Genomic DNA, 21,730 nt, shown 5'->3' on the forward strand with positions numbered 1-21,730 from the left:
CTTGACTATATGGCAGCAGTTGCTGTCTCTTCTTGGGTAATATAGGGAGAGAAAGAGTCCCCCAAAGGTAGAAGGGGGAGCAAAACAGCACCAGTAAAAAAAACCCAAACACTTGCTGCATTTTGTATAATCACAACAAACCATACTGCACATGTATATTATAGTTGTTGTTGAGTTGTTTCTGACTCATAGTGACCCTGTATAGGGTTTCTGAGGAGCGGGTGGTGAGCTTAAATTATCCACATTGCAGTCCATGTATTAACCCACAATGCCACATAATGCCACTTCTTTTTTCAAATGTATTTTTATGCTATTTAATTACTATTAGTGATAGGGATTATTTTTCTTTAGTCTGTTTACTTGAGAACTTTTGTCAATAACTAATAAGTTTTATTTCCATAAAAATCTGTCATATGTTATATCTGGAGGTATCTGAATGATAACATCATAAAAGAATTAATAACAGGCTTTAATATATATATATATATTTATAACTTGAGTAAAATTGTGGTAATTCAGTATATTTCTAAATTAAAATAATACTCTATTTGATCATATTCTAAGAAGTTGAAAATTATTCTAACACTGCTTTTTCCTCCCCATCCAACTATGGAACAGTTAACAAGTATCACTTCTATATAATTCAGTATGGTTTCCTCCCCCTCCCCCCCCAAAAAAAAAATGGCCTTTTCCATATGTTTAAAATGTAAAAATTTTCCTGTTTTTTCTATCTGTCCTCAAAAATACATTGTGGGTGATACCATTTTTTGCTGATACACAGCTTTATCAGGTATGAATACTAAGTGTCATGTGTAGACTCCATGGATGTGTTGTTGAATATTTCAGAGAAAAGCTGTTCAGACTGACTTTACTGCATTTGCTTAATCAGTATTTAATTAATAGCCTGTGAACATTACTAGACTTTAAGGTTTATAGAGGTTGGAAACCCTACGTAGGAGCGCTATGAGTTGGAACCGACTCCACGGCAGATAACCACCACCCATATCAAAACAACTTTGCCCATTTTTTTAGACATGCAGCTCAAAAAAGTGTGGAGTGCTTTTCTTTAAAATATTATTGTTAGATATCTTTGGTTTCTGTATCATTAATCTGTACAAAATTGTTTATATTTTTCTTATTTGTATGTATATGTTTGTATACATGTCTTTGTTAACATACGTATGTTTTTAAAAACTAATGTGTATTCTAAACAGTAAACAAGTTTTTTCTAAACTGTGCTCCATGAAATGTATTAATCTGAGATAGTAGGTAGATTAGCATAAAATGTGATCATAAGCATAGTGGTTATGAAACGGGTTGCTAACCTCAAGGTCGGTAGTTCGAAACTGCCAGCAGTTCCACGGAAGAAAGATGAGGCATTCTGCTCCCGTAAAGATTTACAGCCTTGGAAACCCTGTGTGAGTCGGAACCGACTCCACGGTACTTAACAACAACAACATAAGTTTATTAGGTTCTGTGTGTTATACAGTAAAGAAATCTGCTTTTCTTTCTTTAACCCACTATTTTGTAAATTATTAGCGTGTGGAACACTTCATAATACTTAGATATGTTCTGGTGATACCAACTTGGTAAATACTGCAAAAAAAGTATGAATAAGGTTTCCTTTGTAGGATTTTAAATATCATGTAAAATTGACTACAAATAGTTAACGTTTTATGTGATTAAAGCATTTGTTGAAAATGTATTTTGGAAATGTAAAAATTATGTTTTTAAGTACAATATTGATTTTTTTTTTCTTTTTTTGAGGTATTAATACTTTTGATGACCTTTAAGAATTTGTAAAACTATGAAAATACAGCTGTTTTATGATAGGTGTTTTTTTGTTGTTTAATTTTTAGTTACTTTTCTTCTTTAATAATTTGTTTTAATCTTTAAGAACATGTTACTATTTCAGACAGCGTGACACAGGAAAGGAGACCTCCCAAAGTTGCGTTTATGTCCAGAGGTGTTGGAGACAAGGGTTCTTCCAGTCATAATAAACCAAAGGCTACAGGTATGAGTTAATAGAAAACACAGTCCTTACTCACTTGTATAACAAATTTGTCATAGGATTAAACAAGTTTAAAAGGTACTAGTCCTTAATATAAGGAGCTCTGATAGCATAGTGGTTACGAATCGGGCTGCGAACCTCAAAGTCAGCAGTTCAAAACTACCAGCTGTTCTGCGGGAGAAAGATGAGGCTTTCTGCTCCTGTAAAGATTTACAGCCTTGGAAACCCTGTGCAGGGTCACTATAAGTCAGAACTGACTCCATGGCACACAGCCACCAGTCCTTAATATATGCATGTAGACATTTATATTTCAAACATTTTGAGTTTTTTAAACTGAAGTTTTATATAGGTGTTATTGCTTAAACCAAGATTCTTAAACTGTGTTTTGTAGTAAATTGTTTCATGTGAGGACCTTTTGCTAGCCCATAATTAACTGGTTTCAGAACCCTTCCACCCCCACCCCCCACTTTTGGTTAGTTAACAATTGAATAAAATAATCATATGGAAAGCATTGTTAGATAAAGTATGCTAGAGATTACTTACATGATTTTGCTAACTAGAAGTTGTTGTTGATGTTAAGTGCTGTGGAGTTGGTTCCGAGGCTGTAAATCTTTATGGGAGCAGAAAGCCTCATCTTTCTCCTGCAGAACGGCTGGTAGTTTCTAACTGCTAACCATGAGATTAGCAGCCGGATTCGTAACCACTACGCTACCAGAGAAGTAGCACAAGTTAAATTCCAAATTGCTAAGCAAAAATTTTTGTTTCTTTTAGACATTCCCTCATAATACATGTAAAGTTTGGGGCTTTTATTTGGGGGAAGGGTCCTTACTTCTCATATTCTTGATATATTTAAAGGGTGATAGTTGTACCAGCTCATTAAGAAAAAAACCTGTAAGAATATTTGTAAACTCAGATGGAGCATTAGAAGAGTATTTTTTTCAACTGTTTAGTGAACAAAATTATTTTGGCTTGCTTAGAAAGAATTTATACTTCAAATTTTTTTGGGTGTGAGTGACCTTTGGGTACTGGGATACTTATGTTTAAGCAGGATGTATATATTATATATCTCTTTCAGTAGGGCACACCAGTGTCTACAGCCTAGCCCTTGTTGGCCTTTCTAATCCATCTCAGAAAGCTGCTGTCTCAGTTGGACCTCTTTCTCATTCTTTCTCATTTTTGGCACACACCAGGCTTCATTTTCCCAGCAGGCTTTTATACATGCTTTGAAGATGTTTCTTCAATTCTTCTATTATCCTGGTGTTAGGCCTGGTGTAGCTTTGTGGGTTAATGTACTAGATTGCAAAGTCAGTTTGAATCACAAGGTTGGTGGTTCAAGCTCACCAATTGCTCCGTAGAAACCCTATATAGGGTTGCTATGGATTGGAACCAGCTTGATAACACTTAACAACAACATGTATGTTAGCAATAGTATTTTCAGTTTTATCCTCTAAATCTGTATGTTGTTATTGTGAAGTGCTGTTGAGTTGGTTCTGACTCATAGTGACTGTATATAGGATTTCTGAAGAGTTGCTGGTGGGCTTGAACCTCTAACCTTGCAGTTATCAATCTAGTGCTTATCCTACAGTGCCACATCAGAACTGTGTAGAATAACTCAAGCTTGCCATTGGTACTTAAATATATAAAGACTAAAGATTCTTTTAAAGACATGTGCTAATTGTGTTTTAGCAGATCTTTGTTATATGTACATAGTATAGAGCTACCTGATATAAATAAAAAAGTATCAGATTTTATATGGGTTCTGTAGACTCCAATGTTCTCAACTGGCATGGTGTCTTAATTGTACTAAAGCAAGAGAGTGCTGTAAAAATGTCTATGACATGAGCTATGCTAATGCTTACATTTAATAACTTAAATATATGGTACTGTAGAATAATAACCTCAAGGTCAGAAGTTCAAACCCACCGGCTGTTGCTCGGAAACCCTATACAGGGTCTCTGTGAGTTGGAACTGACTTGAAGGCACTTACAACAACAGCAGTATATAAGAAGTTATAGTGTTTTACTTTGTCAAAGACATGAGGGATTAAGTAAGGAATTTAATGACCAATAATTCCTAAATGGTTAATCTTAAATCTTTAAATACTTAATTTGTGTATAAAATTGTATACAACTTTTAAAGATTACATTTTTCTGAAAGGAGCTGTTTTAAGATAGTAGATTAGAGAATTCTGACATTTAGAGATAAGCCATAGTGTACTTAGTATACATAGAAGTACTTTTCTAAAGGAGCAGTTCATTAAAAAAGGAAAACAAAAATGATTGCACTTTTAACTTATTCCTGTCCCCCTCCTATATCGACTCTTGGGCTGAAAAATCTTTTTGACATTACCAAAATCTGGAAAAAACTTTCAATAAAATATATTGTTTGTCTATTTATTGGTTGTATAAGCAGTTGTTGACACCATATGTACATTAATTTTTAAAATTAAAAATGTTTTCATATCATTTTGATTTTATTTTTTAAAGAAACTTTTTGTTTTGTTCCATAGGATCTACCTCAGACCCTGGAAATAGAAGCAGATCTGAATTATTTTATACCTTAAATGGGTCTTCTGTTGATTCACAACCACAATCCAAATCAAAAAACACATGGTACATTGATCAAGGTAATCTATAGTATAATTATTCTTTATATTGAGCTTCTCTATGTGACTCACCAATGAATAATATTTGTTTTCACCAATATTTATAGTTTTCAGAAACAGAGTAAGTAGGCCATTTTTTTTTTATTAATACAGGTAGTTCCTAGCTTATGACAGTGTTTCCAAAGACTGTCATAAGTCAGTTGTGACATTAAGTCAAATATCTCCTTTTAAAACAATAACATTATTATTGCCTTTTATTAATTGTTGTGGTTGTTGTTGTTAAGTGCTGACGAGTTGGTTCCGACCCATAGCGACCCTGTACAAGGTTACCGAGGGTGTAAATCCTTACGGGAGCAGAAAGCCTCATCTTTCTCCCGCGGAGCGGCTGGTAGTTTCAAACTGCTGACCTTAAGGTTCACAGCCCGATTCGTAACCACTACGCTACCAGAGAGATTTTATTAATAGTGTTTTTAAAAGTCCAATTTTTATTTGTCTTTGGGGTTAGAAGCATTACATATAAACCTACAGTTAAATTTTAATACTATATAATGATAAGATTTTAAAAAGCAACAAAAACAGCTAAAAAGTGGGCAATTATAAATGCCCTTTTTGCAATTTGAATGCTAGTAAGTCAGGGACTACCTATTTTGCTGAGCAAAATATTGTATGCAACTTGCACTATATTGATTTTAAGATTAACAAAGTATTTAAAAAGATTTATTAGCAGTTTGTCCTCTTTCCTTAACTAATCTGTTTGTGGTGGAAGATCTCTAGAATCAAGTGAATCATTCAAAGACTTTTCTGTCTGGCTCTTGACCTCTTTACAGCACTGTTTGAAAGTCTATCTTCTCTTGGTTTTGGGGTATCATTTTCTTCTAGTTTACTCTTTGTTTTTTCATTTAGCAAATATTTATTGAAGGCTTACTATGTGCCAGACATTCTTCTAGACACCAAGGTTATAATGATGAAAGGAAAATAGACATTGTCCTTGTCCTTTTTGAGGTGATGATCAAGTTATTCAGGTGGGACTTAACCAAGCAATCACAGAAGTGATTATATACTTGCAGTTGTGGTAAGTGCAATGAAGGGGAGGCACATGGTGCTATGGGAACATATGAAAGGGTGATTTTACTCATGGTGCTCAGGGAAGTTTCTCTTAGGGAGTCACATCATCTTGCGTTTACCAGAGCAGTAAGAGATGACAAAGTGGAAGGGGACAGAAGAACATTTAGACAGAAGGAATATGGGAGGACTTCAAAAAGTATGTTGAAAAATGGAATCGAAAGATAATAGAATTGAAAAAGCACTTTCTTAGCATGTGTAAAAGCCTGCTGGGAAAATAAAGCCTGGTGTGTGCTAAGAACAAGAAAGAGGCCCAAGTAGCTAGAACCGAGAGAGCAGTTTTCTGAGATGGATTGGAAAGGCCAACAGAGCTAGGCTGTGGAGCTTGGTGTGCCCTACTAAAAGGTAATGTGAAACTACTGAAGGGTTTTTCAGCAGGGGGTGACACAACATGACTGGAGTTGGCCATTGGATTGGATCAATAGAGACCTTGTGATTTCAAGAGTACCACTGAAAGTTGTTGCTGCGCTTGGTGATAGCAGGGACTAGCTTGTGGCAGACGAGAGATGGAGATAAGACATTATGAAGTAAATTGGCAAGAGTCACAGATTGGTTGAAAGTTAGAGTTATGGAAGTGGGGGATGGCAAGGCTGCCTCCTGGTTTCTGTCCCATATCCTTCTGTGGTTGTGGATAGATTATTAATTTGATTTTTAAAATGTTGACTTGAAGGAGCCTTTTAAACTTCCTAGAGGGTTGTCCTGTGTGGTCAATATACAGATTTAGAGCTTAGAAGAGAGGTGAGAGCTGGAAAAATAAATTTGTAGGCCATCTGCATGTATGTGATGACTAAAGAAGTGATAGTAGCAGGTAAGGGAGAGAGTGTGTGAGGTGGAAGTTGTCTCAGCTTAATACTGAGCCTTGAGGAATTTTAAAGACTGGGCTGAGAGGAGAGTAAGCCTTCAAGGGAGACTAGAGAAAAATAAAAATGGGGAAAAACTAGGAGACTGTAGAAGCCTAGAGATAGGGTAGACATTAACATTGACTCCTGAAAGGGCAAGCAAGATGAAGACTACTCATAGCCCGTTAATTTAGCTATTTGGAAGTCTGTTTGGGTAAAGGAATTTTGTCAGAAGCCAGACTGGCGTATTCTGAGAGTATGTAATGAGAAATAGAGACAAGTCCAGCTTCTGTCTTAGGCTGCATGGTGGATTTCTCCTCTCTTGTTAGTCACACCCCATTGTCACCAAGCTTCTGCCTTTTCACCTCTTTAATATCCCTAAAATCATTCTCCTCTTCTTCAGTTCTGTAACCATGGCTTTAGTTCAGATCCTTTGTTCCTGTCTGGATTAATACAGTGGTCTCCTAAGGGGTTTCTCTGTGTTAAGCATTGTTCTTTTTAAGTTTATTCTGAACAATTATAGCAGTCATTGTCATTCTCATCAGTGTAGCTAACATTTCTTAAAAATTTACTACATACTAAGTGCTGGTGTGGCGCTGTAGGTTAATGTGTCAGACTGCAAAGCTGTTTGAATGCGAGGTCGGCAATTCAAGCTCACCAGCTGCTCCTTAGAAACCCTACACAGGGTTACTATGGGTTGGAATAGACTCAATGGCACTTGTCAAGTGCTGTGTATGTATCATTTTATCTTTGTAACAACCAGACGGGGTAGATATTTTAATTTTCTCTTTTGTTGCAGAAGTTAAAACAATTTGTTCCAGGTTATTCAGCTAGTAAATAGTGGAGCCAGTGTTTCAACCCAGATCTGTTTGATAGCAATGCTCAACAGTTTAGTCACCACCTATGTTTTCCTTCACAATGCACATGTCTCTCCTTTGCTTAGTAGCTATAATTCTTACTTAGCCTTTGCCCATATTTTATTATTGGCATGCCGGACTCTTTATGACATGACGTCTTGCTCTTCTCTGCCATGTTCACTTTCAACCCCTACTCTTGTATACTGGAGTGGGCTATTCTTGGAGTAGCATAGTGATTATGAGTTGGGCTGCTAACCACAAATCAACAATTCAAAAACGACCTGCTATTCCATGGGAAAAAGATGAAGCTTTCTACTCCTGTAAATATTTACAGCCTCGGAAACCACATACAGCCTCACTATGAGTTGGAACCAACACTACCACCACCATTCTTGGAATATTCCATGTTTTTTCTTTTTTTGCACACGTTGTTCCTGTTGTTGGTAAGTGCTGTTGAATTGGATCCAACTCATAGCGACCCTGTATAAGTTTTCTGAGGAGCAGCTGGTGGGTTTAAACAGCCGACCTTGTGGTTGGCAGCCCAGTGCTTATCCTAAAGCACAGTACCAGGACTCCATTCAAGTTGTTCCTTGTTGCTGTTGTTGTTAAGTGCTGCCGAGTTGGTTCTGACCCATATAGCGATCCTGAATAGGGTTTCCAAGGAGCAACTGATGAGCTTGAACAGCCATCCTTGTGGTTTAAACCAGCTCTGCAGCCCAGCGTTTTAACCCACAGCGCCACACCAGGACTCTACCACGGTGTTCTTACTACCTGGAAATCCTTCTACTTGCGCTCCCCACCTCCTTACTTAATGGTCGAGCTTACTTATGTGCATCTCTTGAATTTCATATTAGGTATTTGCTTACCCAGAAACCTTTCCTTTCCCACTTCTCCTAGGTTAGGTTAAGTGACAACTGTTTTGTTTATTTGCCAATGTCCTCTGCCAAAGGATGAATTCTTAGTGCTTAGCACAGGATTTACACCCTCGGAAACCCTGTACAGGGTCGCTATGGGTCGGGACCGACTTGAAGGCACTTCACAACAACAACAACAACAACAGCACAGGACTTAGGTTTAATAATTGTTTGCAAATTAAATGAAGATAAGAATTTAAGAGTACTGTGTTGTTGTTGTTAAGTGACATTGAGTAGGTTCCAAGGAGCAGCTGTTGGGTTTGAACTGTTGACTTGTGGTTCACGCAGTCTAGTGCTGATCCTACAGCACCACACCAGGAGTCCTAAGAGTACTGTAGGAGTCTGTGAAGAAGACTTTTAGGCTAGCGTATGCATTCATTTAATTTGTAGGTTAAAACACATCCACAACTTTCTTTGTCATTTTAAGGAAGCAGCTATAGGCTTTGGTTTTCTTACTGTGTTTGTATGCTCATATTTTCTGTTTTTGTTTTTTTTCTTTTCTTTTGCCCATTTTTGGGGAGGTTATTCTTACTTTATTTTAACTTCCAAAATTGAATGCTTAGTTCATTAATGTTTTATTTCCTTCTAAAATAAACTAGCAAGTCTATTAATTTCCTTTATGTGTATTACTTTGGCCGTGCGTATTCCACAAATTTTCTGTTTCTCTCTCTCATTTTCTCCCTTCTCTCTCTATCCTCCTTCCTCCTTCTTTTCATCTTTCCCTTTCTCTTCTTTTCTCTTATTCTTATATTTTAAAAGTTTATATTAACATTTATTTTTAATCCATGATTATTTAAAAGGATGTTTCTTAAGTTTTTGGTTTCTTTTGGTACTGATTTATAACTAATTATACTGTGGACAAAGAATATTGTCTATTGATACCAATTAGTAATAGATAGTTTGGGGGGCTTGAACAATTGGTTGCCATTTACTGAGGTAGAAAAATTCTGAGATAAGAGGAGAAAATCAAGAATATCATTTCTGGAGTTAAGTTTAGCATAACTGTAGGACTATTAGTAGAGATGTCGTGAATGGGGGTAGTTGGGATAGACATATGTATTAATGTTTAGAGAAGTAGTACGTATTTAATATTCTTAAATACAGTTGGTATGACCTCAGGTTCCACCAACTGCAAATAAAACAATATTCAGAAAAAAAGGAGAAGCAAGTAGTCAAATCAATCCTTCCAAGGCTAAGAGGGAATATATAATATGCTATATTTACAGTGTTTATATTACATTTGGAGTTCTGATGTGGTGCTGTGGGTTAATGCACTGGACTGCACAGTCGGTTTGAACCGCAAGGTTGATGGTTCAAGTTCACCAGTTGCTCCTTGGAAACTTTATACAGGGTTGCTGTGGGTCAGAACTGACTCGACGGCACATAACAACAATATTGTATTTATTACTGTAAATATTCAAGAGATGATTTAAAGTATTTCGGAGGATGACCGTAGGTTATATGCAAATACTATTCCATTATATATAAGGGACTTGAGCTTCTGTGGTTTTTGGTATCTATAGGGGGTCCTGGGATCAATCCTCCACGGATATGAAGGGACACTTGTACATTTTTCTTATTAAACATAATTATTTTATAGTTGCTGAAGACCCTGCAAAATCACTTACAGAGCTTTCTCCAGACTTTGGACAGTCTTCACCACCTCTGCAGCCTCCTTCCATGAACTCCTTATCCAGTGAGAACCGGTTTCACTCTCTACCCTTCAGCCTGACAAAGCTGCCCAATACCAATGGAAGCATTGGCCACAGCCCACTTTCTCTGTCCGTTCAGTCCGTGATGGGAGAACTAAACAATGCACCTGTCCAGGAAAGTCCACCCTTGGCCCTTTCCTCTGGTAACTCACATGGTCTGGAAGTAGGATCGCTGGCTGAAGTTAAAGAAAACCCTCCTTTCTATGGGGTAATCCGCTGGATTGGCCAGCCACCAGGACTCAGTGATGTACTAGCTGGACTAGAACTGGTAATTTAATTTGACCTAAAAACATGTCATTCCTTTCTATTGGGGGTTTTGTGCTGATTTTTCCCTTGTATGTGCTATCTGACTAAATTCTATGTGGTTGTCAAAAAAGAGTGCTAGGAAAATAATGTTAGTACTATCTTCACTGACTTTCCTTGCCTTTCATCAAACATCTGACCCGCTGTGTTCCTGATGTTAATGTAGGTTTAAGAGATGAAAATTGATTTTTATACTAACATATTAGGTTTATTCAATTTAAACAGAATATAGAAAGGGAAGCAGATGAATTTTAGCACCTTTTCTTTATTTCCTCAGTCTCCAACCCCTCATCAGTTCTATTGTTTATATCACTGACTTTATAATTAATTACTAATTTTGCAAAATTTTTCCCTCTGGATATTAGGGGAGCATACTGTTTGATATTTCATAGTCAAGCGAGGAGAGTTTGAGTACATTTAGCTTTTATTTAAATATATTCCTTGTTCCTTTTTTGTTTGTTTCCATGCTAGTGAATACTATTTTCCTTTTGAGTTGTTAAAATAAATAGCTTCCTCTTCCTTTTCTCTCCCCTCCAGTTTTAATGCTTGTGGAGATGGTGTAGGAAATGGTACAGGAAGGACAGTTAGCCAGAGAAGACTTAAGTATATGAGTATGTTCTGAAAGGAAATATATTGAAGACTTGATGTTGGATTGAAGAATTCATTGCTTAAATCATTAGCTGTGGCTAAAGCACTGATTCTTCAAATCCTTTTTCTTAATGAAGTTCTCAATACAGACATGAGAGGGAAAATTCTGGGAAGAGGATAAATGAGAAACAAATCTTAGAAACCTTATCTCTTTGTTTGTTATCTTTGCAAGATGCAGAATAACGCATATCGAAGCATTTTTTTTTCCAGGAAGATGAATGTGCTGGTTGCACAGATGGAACCTTTAAGGGCACTAGGTATTTCACCTGTGCCCTGAAGAAGGCGCTGTTTGTGAAACTCAAGAGTTGCAGACCTGATTCTAGGTTTGCATCGCTACAACCCGTCTCCAATCAGATTGAACGCTGTAACTCTTTAGGTATCTGATGCCTTTCAATTGTTTACCAGTCTGGACTGACTTTAGTTCTAGCTCATCTCATTTTGCAGTAGGTGACAGTGACTGTTTTAAATAGCTTTCTTGCCAATGTTTATCAAGCTTTTAAATCAGTACAAAGTGTCAGTTGTGGTATAAAAAAGTTGCAGTGGCTTCATTGATCATTACTGTCTTACAGGGGAAATTTTTAAGAAGTAAGAAAAGTATTTGGGACTTAAAAAGTGAAAAATAACAGTATTTGTTTTTCTCTTCCTGTTAATTGTTGTTTTTGTTAGTTGCAGTTAAGTCATCCATTTTCAACAATATATTAAGTAGATATTGACACGGGGCTTCCTTTTTGATACAGACTTTCCTCTCAATGAATCATTCAAATACATTAGTAAGCTTACTCTTTTTTTTTTTTTTTTTTTAACTAAGCTTACTCTTATCAAGAAATCAGCATTATTTTTAATTAGGAAGTTTTAAATCAACTGTTGAAGGACAGGTAGCAGTTTCTTGATGCTGTTTTCCAGTTTGAGGTAATAGTGGTAAAGCATCTTAAGATTGTTGTTGTTGTTAAGTGCCGTCGAATCGATTCCGACCCATAGTGACTCTGTATAGGGTTTCTAAGGAGCAGCTGGTGAACTTGAACCACCGACCTTGCAGTTTGAATGAATTTGCAGTCTGAAGCGTTAGCTCACAGTGCCACACACATCTTAAGGTTGTTGTTGTTAAGTATCGTGGAGTCGGTTCCAACTCATAGTGACCCTGCACAGGGTTTCCGAGGCTGCAAATCTTTACTGGAGCAGAAAGCCTCATCTTGAGGTTAGCAGCCCGATTTGTAACCACTATACTACCAGAGCTCCTTATCTTAAGGTTGTTGTTAAGTGCCATGGAGTTGGTTCTGATTCATAGCGACCCTGCACAGGGTTTCTGAGGCTGTAAATCTTTACAGGAGCAGAAAGCCTCATCTTTCTTCCACAGAACAGCTGGTAGTTTCAAACTGCTGACTGAGATTAGCGGCCAGATTTGTAACCACCATGCTACCAGAGCTCCTTATCTTAAGGTTAAGAAGGTATAAATAGAGAGCCATATTTGTGAAAAATTATTTTGAAAAAGTTATTTTTAAACTTGTTGAAACATCTTTGGACAAATAATGAAATATTCAGGAGAAAACCGTTTTAAAAATAGTTTAAAATAATTCTTTCATTTTTGTTTTTATCTTTTCAGCTTTTGGGGGTTACTTAAGTGAAGTAGTAGAAGAAAATACTCCACCAAAAATGGAAAAAGAAGGTTTAGAGATAATGATTGGAAAAAAGAAAGGGATCCAGGGTCATTATAATTCTTGTTATTTAGATTCAACCTTATTTTGGTAAGTTTCAAGTTAATGCAATAGGAAGTATAGACATGGGGGTGGGGAGATGTATGTGTGTATGTGTAGGTGTGTGAAAGATGGAGCTAACTGCCTCTGGTTGAGAAGCTGGAGAACTGGAGATCAGGGGAGAAAAGGAGATTTGCTTTTCCTTATATGTTGTTGTTGCTATGTGCCATCGAGTCAGTTCCAGCAGCTGGTGGATTGAACTGATGACCTTGTGCTTGGCAGGCCAGTCCTTATAGTCCAGTGCCACACAAGGGCTTTTCCCTTATATACTCTTTGGAATCTATACAATTTTGTTTCCTATGTCTACATCTAAAAAATTAATTTTATATATTAAAAACAATGAAGGGAATGATAAGTAAGAGGTGATTGATCGTGCTACAAATGGAACAGATTGAGAGGTTTTCTGTGTAATTGTATGACTGAAGAGAGTAAGCCAGCTGGCTGTGGACGTATCAAATAGTGGGACTTGTGATAAGCCACTGACTGGTTTGTGCTTGTCTTAGTTATCAAGTGCTGCTATAACAGAAGTACCACAGATGGGTGGCTTTGCTAAAGAGAACTATATTCAGATTTCCAGCTCTGGAGAAAGGGCCTTATCTCTGAAACTTTCAGCATCTGTAGATCCAGCATTCTTTGAAGACCTCCATGTGTCATGCATGGCATCAGTCCTTCCTGAGATCTTGGAGCTTCGCAGTGCAGGGGCCCCAGGTCCAAAGGACACATTTCGCTTCAGGTTCTTCTTTTTTGATGTGTGACACTGTAAGATAAGCACAGGAATGCGCGATTGGTTTGAACTACTAGGTCGGTGGTTCATACTCACCAGTTGCTCCTCAGAAACCCTACATAGGGTACACTTAACAGCAGCAATAGGTCCCTATCAGCTCTGCTTGCCTGTTTTAATCTCTTTTATATCTCAAAAGAATTGACTCAAGATACAAGCTAATCCTGTAGATTGCCTCTGGCTTCATTAACATGATGTTGTGCTGGTGGGTTGTAATTGCCGACCATATGGTTTGCAGTCTGGTGCTTCATGAACATGATTTGTTGTTGTTTTTAAGTACCGTGGAGTTGGTTCTAACTCATAGTGACCCTGCACAGGGTTTCCGAGGCTGCAAGTCTTTATGCGAGCAGAAAGCCTCATCTTTCTTCCATGGAACAGCTGGTAGTTTCTAACTGCTGACCTTGAGGTTAGCAGCCCGATTCATAATCAGTACGCTACCAGAGCGCCTCATGAACATGACAGAAGTGAGGATTTACACAGCACACAACATAATTGCATCAGGTCAGAGCTGATCACATCAGATCATGTCACAGAGGTGATTATGTTAGATCTCACCATGGGAGCTTACTACATCTGAACTACCATACCACTGAAAACCCAGAGCCAGCCAAATTGACACAGCCTGAAAGACCACAGTCCACTTCTTGTCAACTTGGCACCTGTACACCTGTACATAATCTGTAAATACAGACAATTGCAAATTTATACTTGCTCCTAACTTGATACAACTAATACAGATACCGTTCAAAACACATTAACCCCCATTATATTATCCCCAGAGTCTTCCAGGTCCAAATTGCAGCCTGGACATCCTCTTCATCTGTGAATCTAAAAAGCAAGTTTTCCTAATACAATCATGGAACAGGCATATGGTAAACATTTCCATTACAAATGAGAGCACTTAGAGGGAAATGACGGATAGCAGGCACTAAGCAAGTTAAAAAATCCAGCAGAACAATATATATTCACTCTCAATGCTTTAAAATAATCTTGTCTTCTCTGATAGCCTCTAGGCGGTGGCCCTGGTATCCTGACTCTCTCTGGGTGTTGACCATGCACTCTGCATTCTGGATAGAGGCCCCACAATCCTGGGCATCTTTTCTGCCTTCCAGGGCCACTGGAAAGGCAGCTCTGCCTCAAGGGCTTTGGGATGCCCCGTTCTCCTAATCCACCTGAGTGGTAACCACACCCCTTCAGCCCTGGCAGTGCCCTGGTTTTCTGCCCACCCTCAGACATGTCAGACCCACCCACTCAGCTTTGGACAAAGGCCCCATCTTAACTCTCATCCCAAACGCCACACTTTAGAAACAAATTGAAGAGGAAGATCCAACTCTGAAACGTAGACAACTGTGGCCCCACCCACAGAAATCTCAGAGGCCATGGATCCACCCTTTGAGAGCCCTATGTTTTCAGACTGAGGTAGCTCTCTTCAGCTTCTGCTTCTTGGTTCTTTGGTCTCTAGAAGAGAACAGCCTGGCCTCTGCTTCACTTGAACAAGTGTTACGAAGCTCTTCACCTCTACCAAAAAGTACCCAGAGGTGCCACACCACCAGTAAGCGTTGGCCTGAAGGCCCTCGACTCTCTCACTCAGGGTTGGCTCCCATGCAGTCTTATGCCAGTCTTTTGATTCTGCTGCTGCCAATTTTCTGCCCTTGTTTCTCACTGTCTGTGCCATCTCTGGCTTACAGGTCTCCTCAGTTCCTTCTGAGACCTCATCAAGATTGTCTTGACATCCATAATTCTACCAGTGGTCTCTACACGACACTGCAGGCTTTCACTATGTAATATGCTCATCCAGCCTTGACTCATTATCCAATTCCAAAACCACATCCACGTTTTAGGTATCTATAAGAGTAGCACCCACTCCTGGAGCCAATTTCTGCCTCAGTTATCTAATGTTGCTATAACAGAAATACCACAAATGAATGGCTTTAGCAAATAGAAATTTGTTCTCTCACAATTTAGGATGCAAGAGGTGTGAATTCAGAGTGCCGACTCTGGAGAAAAGTTCTTGTCTCCTTTCAGCATCTGTAGACCCAGTATTCCTTGGAGATCTCCATGTGTCATGGCATCAGTCTTTCCCTGGATCTAGGAGGTTCACTGTGCAAATGACCTTGGGTCCAAAGGACACGCTTCATTCCTGGCTCTTCTTTTTTGGTGCTAGTAGGTCCCTCTCTGCTGTGCATGCATGTTTAATCTCTTTTATAACTCAAAAGAGACTGACTCAAAATTCAACTTAATTCTGTAAATTGCATCTGACTTCATTAACATGTTAGAAGTGAGCATTTACAGCTCACAGAATAATTGCATCAGGTCAGAGCTGATCACATCAGATCACATCTGTGGGGTGATTACATGATATCATATCTCATCCTGGGGGATTATTACATCTTAATTGCCAAACCACTGAGAATCCAGATCCAGCCTAGTTGACACACAACCTTAACTATCATCATACTGCATTTCTTTTACTAGGTGGAGACAGTCATAACTTTATGTCAGAGAATTGTTTTCAGTAGAACAACATATATGTTGACATCATATATATTGTTAATGGAGTCGTGGTGTGGTGGTGTAGGATAATCACTAGACTACTAACTATAAGGTTGGTGGTGCAAACCCACTAGCTGTTCCTTGGAAACCCAATACAGGATAGCTGTGATCAGACCGACTTGATGGAACTTAACAACAATAATAACATATAATTTACTCCAAGGTGGAACAACCTAACTTGACATGAGTATTTAAATCTTGAAATTAGAACCAAGTATACTGCCAGTTAAATTGAGTGTAACTTGGTAGTTAGAACAGCTGTGTCCTAGGAATTAGGGTGTTAATGGGATGTTGAAAGTATGTGGAAGAATAAAAGTGACAGGGCACTGGGTGGCAGAATACTTTCAGTTGCTCCGATGTGTTGAGAAAAGTAAGCCTCATAGCATTAATATAATATAATATCCTTTACTATATTAATAAAGGAGCTTTGGTAGCGTAGTGGTTACAAATCGGGCTGCAAACCTTAAGGTCAGCAGTTCAAAGCTACCAGCTGTTCCGTGGGAGAAAGATGAGGCTTTCTGCTCCTGTAAAGATTTACAGCCTCAGAAACCCTGTACAGGGTCACTATGAGTCGGAACCGACTCTGCGGTGCATAACCACCAACTACCACCACTATATTAATATAATAAAAATCGATTAGCCAAATTTTCATTTTCTGCAATGCCAGCAAATTATTGCTATTAGTCACTCACATGGTGTGGGGAGAGAAGTGTATGATTTTAGAGGGGATTTTACACTGACTATCTGCTTGCCTCACTAAGTGGTTTCCAAACCTCTCCAGCTATTGTTTATTTGTAGTTTGACTAAGCTTTGTAGACCTTCTTTCAACTTTTGCAAAGAAGTTTTCTTTCTTAATGTATTCTATGCATATTTTTATCTTATAATACTGTCAGTCTATAGTTTGTCTTCTTTTCTTGATATTTGGATTCTCCTTAATGTGGAAGGGTCTCTGGGTTATGATGATTGAATCCTGAGCATCTTAACAGGAATCTTGGGTGCCTGTATTAAGGAAAAACACTAACTTTTATGTTATTTATTCGCTTGACTTTGCTTTTTTTCTCTTCTGAATTTTTTTTGGGAGGCGTGGGAGGAACCTGTTTTTCAAGAAATAGTATGTTTACAGCTTGATAAAGAATATTCTCTTTATTTTGCAGCTTATTTGCATTTAGTTCTGTTCTGGACACTGTGCTACTTAGACCCAAAGAAAAGAATGATGTAGAATATTATAGTGAAACTCAAGGACTACTGAGGACAGAAATTGTTAATCCTTTACGAATGTAAGTAGAAGATATATATTTATCTTATTAGATAAAATAACTATATTTGCTTTTCTTCTTATTTACTTTTGTACAGTGATTAACTTATACCCTGCTTTATGTGGTAAAAAACATGCAAAAATTAGTTTTCTTGATGAACATTAATAATTTGAAAAAAAATCACTGGTCCTTCTACTGCCTTTGCTTGTTTAATTACGTGAATTTGTCCAGCATATAGGAATTGATGGAATACAACTTGAAATGTTTCAACAAAGTGATTCAGCCATGCCTGGAAGTGCTCATTTATCTATTTATGCCAAGAAATTTGGAAGACAGCTACTCAACCAACCAACTGGAAGTGATCCATATTTGTGCCCACTTCACAAAAAGTGATCCAACAGCATGTGGAAATCATGAACAATTTCAGTTATTGCATGCAAGAAAAATTCTGATGAAGATAATTAAAAATGGTTGTAACAGTACATGGAGCTGCCAGAAATTAAAGCCAGATTCATAAGAGGAAGTGAAACTAGGGATATCATTGCTGATGTCACAAGGATCTTGACCAAAAGCGGAAAATACCAGAAAGATGTTTACTTCTGCTTTATTTACTATTTAAAGGCATTCTACTCTGTGGATCATAACAAACATTGTGACGAATGGGTATTCCAGAACACTTAATTGTGCTTATGAGAAACCTATACATAGATCAAGAGGCAGTTGATCAAACAGAACAAGGGGATACTGAATGGATTAAAATCAGCAAAGTTATGCTTCAGGGTCATACCCTTACACCATATGTACTCATTCTGAATGTTGAGCAAATCTAAGAAACAGCCTGTGATAGGCAGATGAAACAACTTGCTTGATGGAAGTGAAGAGGATTTGAAATACTTACTGATGAAGATAAAAAGAATGGATTGTACCTAGATGTAAAGATAACAAAAATCCTCACAACTGGACTAATAAATAATATGATAAATGGAGAAAAGATTGAAGTCAGACTTCACATTTTGCTTAGATCCATAATCAGTGTTCATAGAAGCAGCAGAGAAATCAAAAAATGTATTATATTCAGCAAATCTCTTGCAAAAGACCTCTTTAAACTGTTTAAGGAAGACCATAGAATTGTTGCATTTGTATTATGGTGTTGGAGAAGAATATTAAAAGTACCATAGACTGCCAGCAGAACAAGCGTAGCTGTCTTGGAAGAAGTACACCTAGAATGTTCCATAGTAGTGAGGATGGCAAGATTTCAGCTTTTGTAATTTGGACATGTTGTTAGGAGGGGCTGGTCCCTGGAGAAGGCCATCATGCTTGGTAAAGTGGAGGGTCAGCGAAAGGGAGGCAGCTCCTCAATGAGCTGGATTGACACTGTGGCAATGGTGAGGTTGGTGCAGGAGCAGGCAATGTGTTCTTCTGTTGTGGTGTAAGTTGGAAATGACTCGACGGCACCTAACAACGACATACGTCATGAAATGCTTTAAATAATTGAGAATGCTATAATTTAGTTATTGTTGTAGAGTTAGAGAAGCACAGGGTTGCTATGCATTGGAACTGACTCCATAGCTCACCACCACCATATAGTATTTGGGTTCTTCTGAAATAGTTTATTTTAGCACTGTCTTTAATAGTAACTATGTTTGTTAGTCAAATTTTATAGCCAGGCTTCTTAAACTTAATTTTATCTGAAAGAGAAGAAAGAAGAGAAAATTTTCATTTATAGAGTAGCTAGCTGTTAACTTCTATATTGGAGTCCTGGCATGGCTCTGTGGGTTAATGTGCTAGACTACAGAGTCAGTTTGAATTGCAAGGTCGGCGGTTCAAGCTCACTAGCTGCTCCTCAGAAACCCTATACAGGGTCGCTATGGGCCAGAATTGACTCTATGATAATAACAGGAAACTTTTATGTTGAAACAAGTGAGATGTATTTTTAAACATATTTCTTAGCTAAGGAAATAACATATTTAGAATTATTTCCACCTTCATTAGATGATTTTTTTCTTTTCATTTCCTAATTTAAGAATGACAAATGTGCCATTTTCTGGCCACAGAAAATAATTTGATATATTGGAGTTACTTTTGATAAGTGAATGTAGGGAGTTCCACCACTTGTTTGTCAGTTTGTTGTACTGTGGTGGTTTGTGTGTTGCTGTATTCCTGAAAGCTATGCCACCAGTATTTTAAATACCAGCAGGGTCACCCATGGTGGACAGGTTTCAGTGGAACTTTCAGACTAAGACAGACTGGGATGGAGAGGCAGATCACTTCTGACAGGTAAATCATTCATAACTTTATGAATAGAGCAGACCACTGATACAGTGCTAGAAGATGAGCCTGTCAGTTGGAAGGCACTCAGAATACAACTGGGAAGAGCTGCCTTGTCATAGTAAAGTTGACCTTAATGATGCGGATTGAACAGAACTTTCTGAACCTTCATTTGTTGATGAGGCACAACTCAAAATGAGAAGAAACAGCTGCAAGCATCCATTGATAATCGGAATGTGGAGTATACGAAGCATGAATCTAGGAAAATTAGAAGTTGTCAAAAATCAAATGGAATGCATAAAGATTGATGTCTTACGCATTGGCAGAAATGAACTGTTACTGGCAATTTTGAATCGAATAATCATTTGATTTACTATGCCAGACAAGACAACTTGAAGAGGAATGGTGTTGCACTCATCATGAAAAAAAGCGTTTCAAAATTTATCTTGAAGTGCAGTGCTGTTTATGGTAGGAGAATATCCATATGCCTACAAGGAAGACGAGTTAATATCACTGTTATTCAAATATACACAGCAACCACCAAAGCCAATGATGAAGAAACTGAAGAATTCTTCTAACTTCTTTAGTCTGAAATTGATCAAACATGCAATCAAGATGCATTGATAATTACTGGAATGGGAAAGTTGGAGGCAAAGAGGAAGAAACAATAGTTAGAAAATTTGGTGTTGGTGATAGAAATAATGATGGAGATCTCATGATAGAATTTTGTAAGACCAATTGCTTATTCATTGAAAATATCTTTTTTTCAGCAACATAAACAGTGACTACACATATGAACCTCACCAGATGGAATACACAGGGATCAAATTGACTACATCTATAGGAAGTTCTTCTTGGATCAACTATCAATGTTCGTGGAAGCAGCAGTCAAGAGATCAGATGACATATTGCATTGGGCAAATCTGCTGCACAGGAACTTTTTGAAGTGTTGAAGAGCAAAGATGTCAGCTTGAGGACTAAGGTGCGCCTGACCCAAGCCATGGTATTTTCAATAACCTCATATGGATGCAAAAGCTGGACAGTGAATAAGGAAGATCGTAGAAGAATTGATGCCTTTGAATTATGGTGTTGGAGGAGAATACTAAAAGTGCCATGGACTGCCAAAAGAACCAATAGATCTGTTTTGGAAGAGGTGCAGCCAGAGTGCTCCTTGGAGGCTAAGATGGCTAAACTTTGTCTCTCATACTTTGGACATATTGTCAGGAGGGAACAGTCACTAGAGAAGGATGTCATACTGGGTAAGATGGAGGGTTAGAGAAAGAGAGGAAGACCCTGAACAAGATGGATCAGCCCGGTGGCATCATTGATGGGGTCAAGTGTGGCAGCAGTAGTGAGGTTGGCCCAGGATCAGACATTGTTTCGTTCTGCTGTGCATGGGGTCACTATGAGTCGGTTCCGACTCGATGGCACCTGACAACAACAACATAGGAAGAGACAGTGGAAAAGCTCAGTATCATCAGCCAAAATAAGGCCAGGAGCTAGTTGCTCATAGGCAAGTTTAACTTGAAGTTGAAGAAAACTAAAACAAGTCCAAAACACAACCTTGGGCATTTGGAGACCATCTCCTGAATTTAGAGACCATTTGAGGAACAGATTTAACACATTAAACACTAATCGAAGACCAGAGGAATTAAGAACATCATACGTGATAAAAGTAAAAGTTCATTAAAAAGACAAGAAAGAAAGAAAAGGCCAAATGGATTTCAGAAGAGATTATGAAAGTTACTCTTGAATGTAGAGTAGTTAAAGGACCTGGAAGACAAATGAAGTAAAAGAGCTGAACAGAAAATTTCAAAGGACTGCTCAAGAAGATATAGTAAAATATCATAGTGCAAAAACCTGGAATTAAATATTCAAAAGGAAAGGATACAAATAGCATTTTTCAAGGGGAAAGAACTGAAAAACAAAAATGCAAGCCTCGGGTTACAACATTCAAGGATTCTATGGGAACACAGTGATTTTAAAGGATACATTGGACTACAAACCATTAGGAGGTGGGGTCGACCAACTTAGAGACCCACAAGCGCAGCCCAAAGCGTCTCATTACAACCCTGTCGCCCCCGCTGCGCTTCCTCCTCTTGACTGACTC

General features: G+C 38.0%; 1 protein-coding gene across 2 annotated transcripts in view; it reads left to right on the forward strand.

The window, feature by feature from the left end:
- CYLD (cylindromatosis (turban tumor syndrome)) overlaps nucleotides 1-21,730 on the forward strand; it is a 120,828-nt gene that overhangs the window by 57,875 nt on the left and 41,223 nt on the right. The window contains exons 4-10 of one of the 2 annotated variants that reach the window (XM_006873724.1): nucleotides 782-790; nucleotides 1,916-2,014; nucleotides 4,521-4,637; nucleotides 9,949-10,328; nucleotides 11,222-11,387; nucleotides 12,612-12,753; nucleotides 17,251-17,373. In XM_006873724.1, coding sequence (XP_006873786.1) covers nucleotides 782-790; nucleotides 1,916-2,014; nucleotides 4,521-4,637; nucleotides 9,949-10,328; nucleotides 11,222-11,387; nucleotides 12,612-12,753; nucleotides 17,251-17,373 — 1,036 coding nt within the window. The remainder of the gene's footprint in view (nucleotides 1-781; nucleotides 791-1,915; nucleotides 2,015-4,520; nucleotides 4,638-9,948; nucleotides 10,329-11,221; nucleotides 11,388-12,611; nucleotides 12,754-17,250; nucleotides 17,374-21,730) is intronic. The other variant, XM_006873723.1, reaches the window with a different exon arrangement.

Source organism: Chrysochloris asiatica, unplaced genomic scaffold (assembly GCF_000296735.1).
Source record: "Chrysochloris asiatica unplaced genomic scaffold, ChrAsi1.0 scaffold00251, whole genome shotgun sequence".
Taxonomy (NCBI): Eukaryota; Metazoa; Chordata; class Mammalia; order Afrosoricida; family Chrysochloridae; genus Chrysochloris; species Chrysochloris asiatica.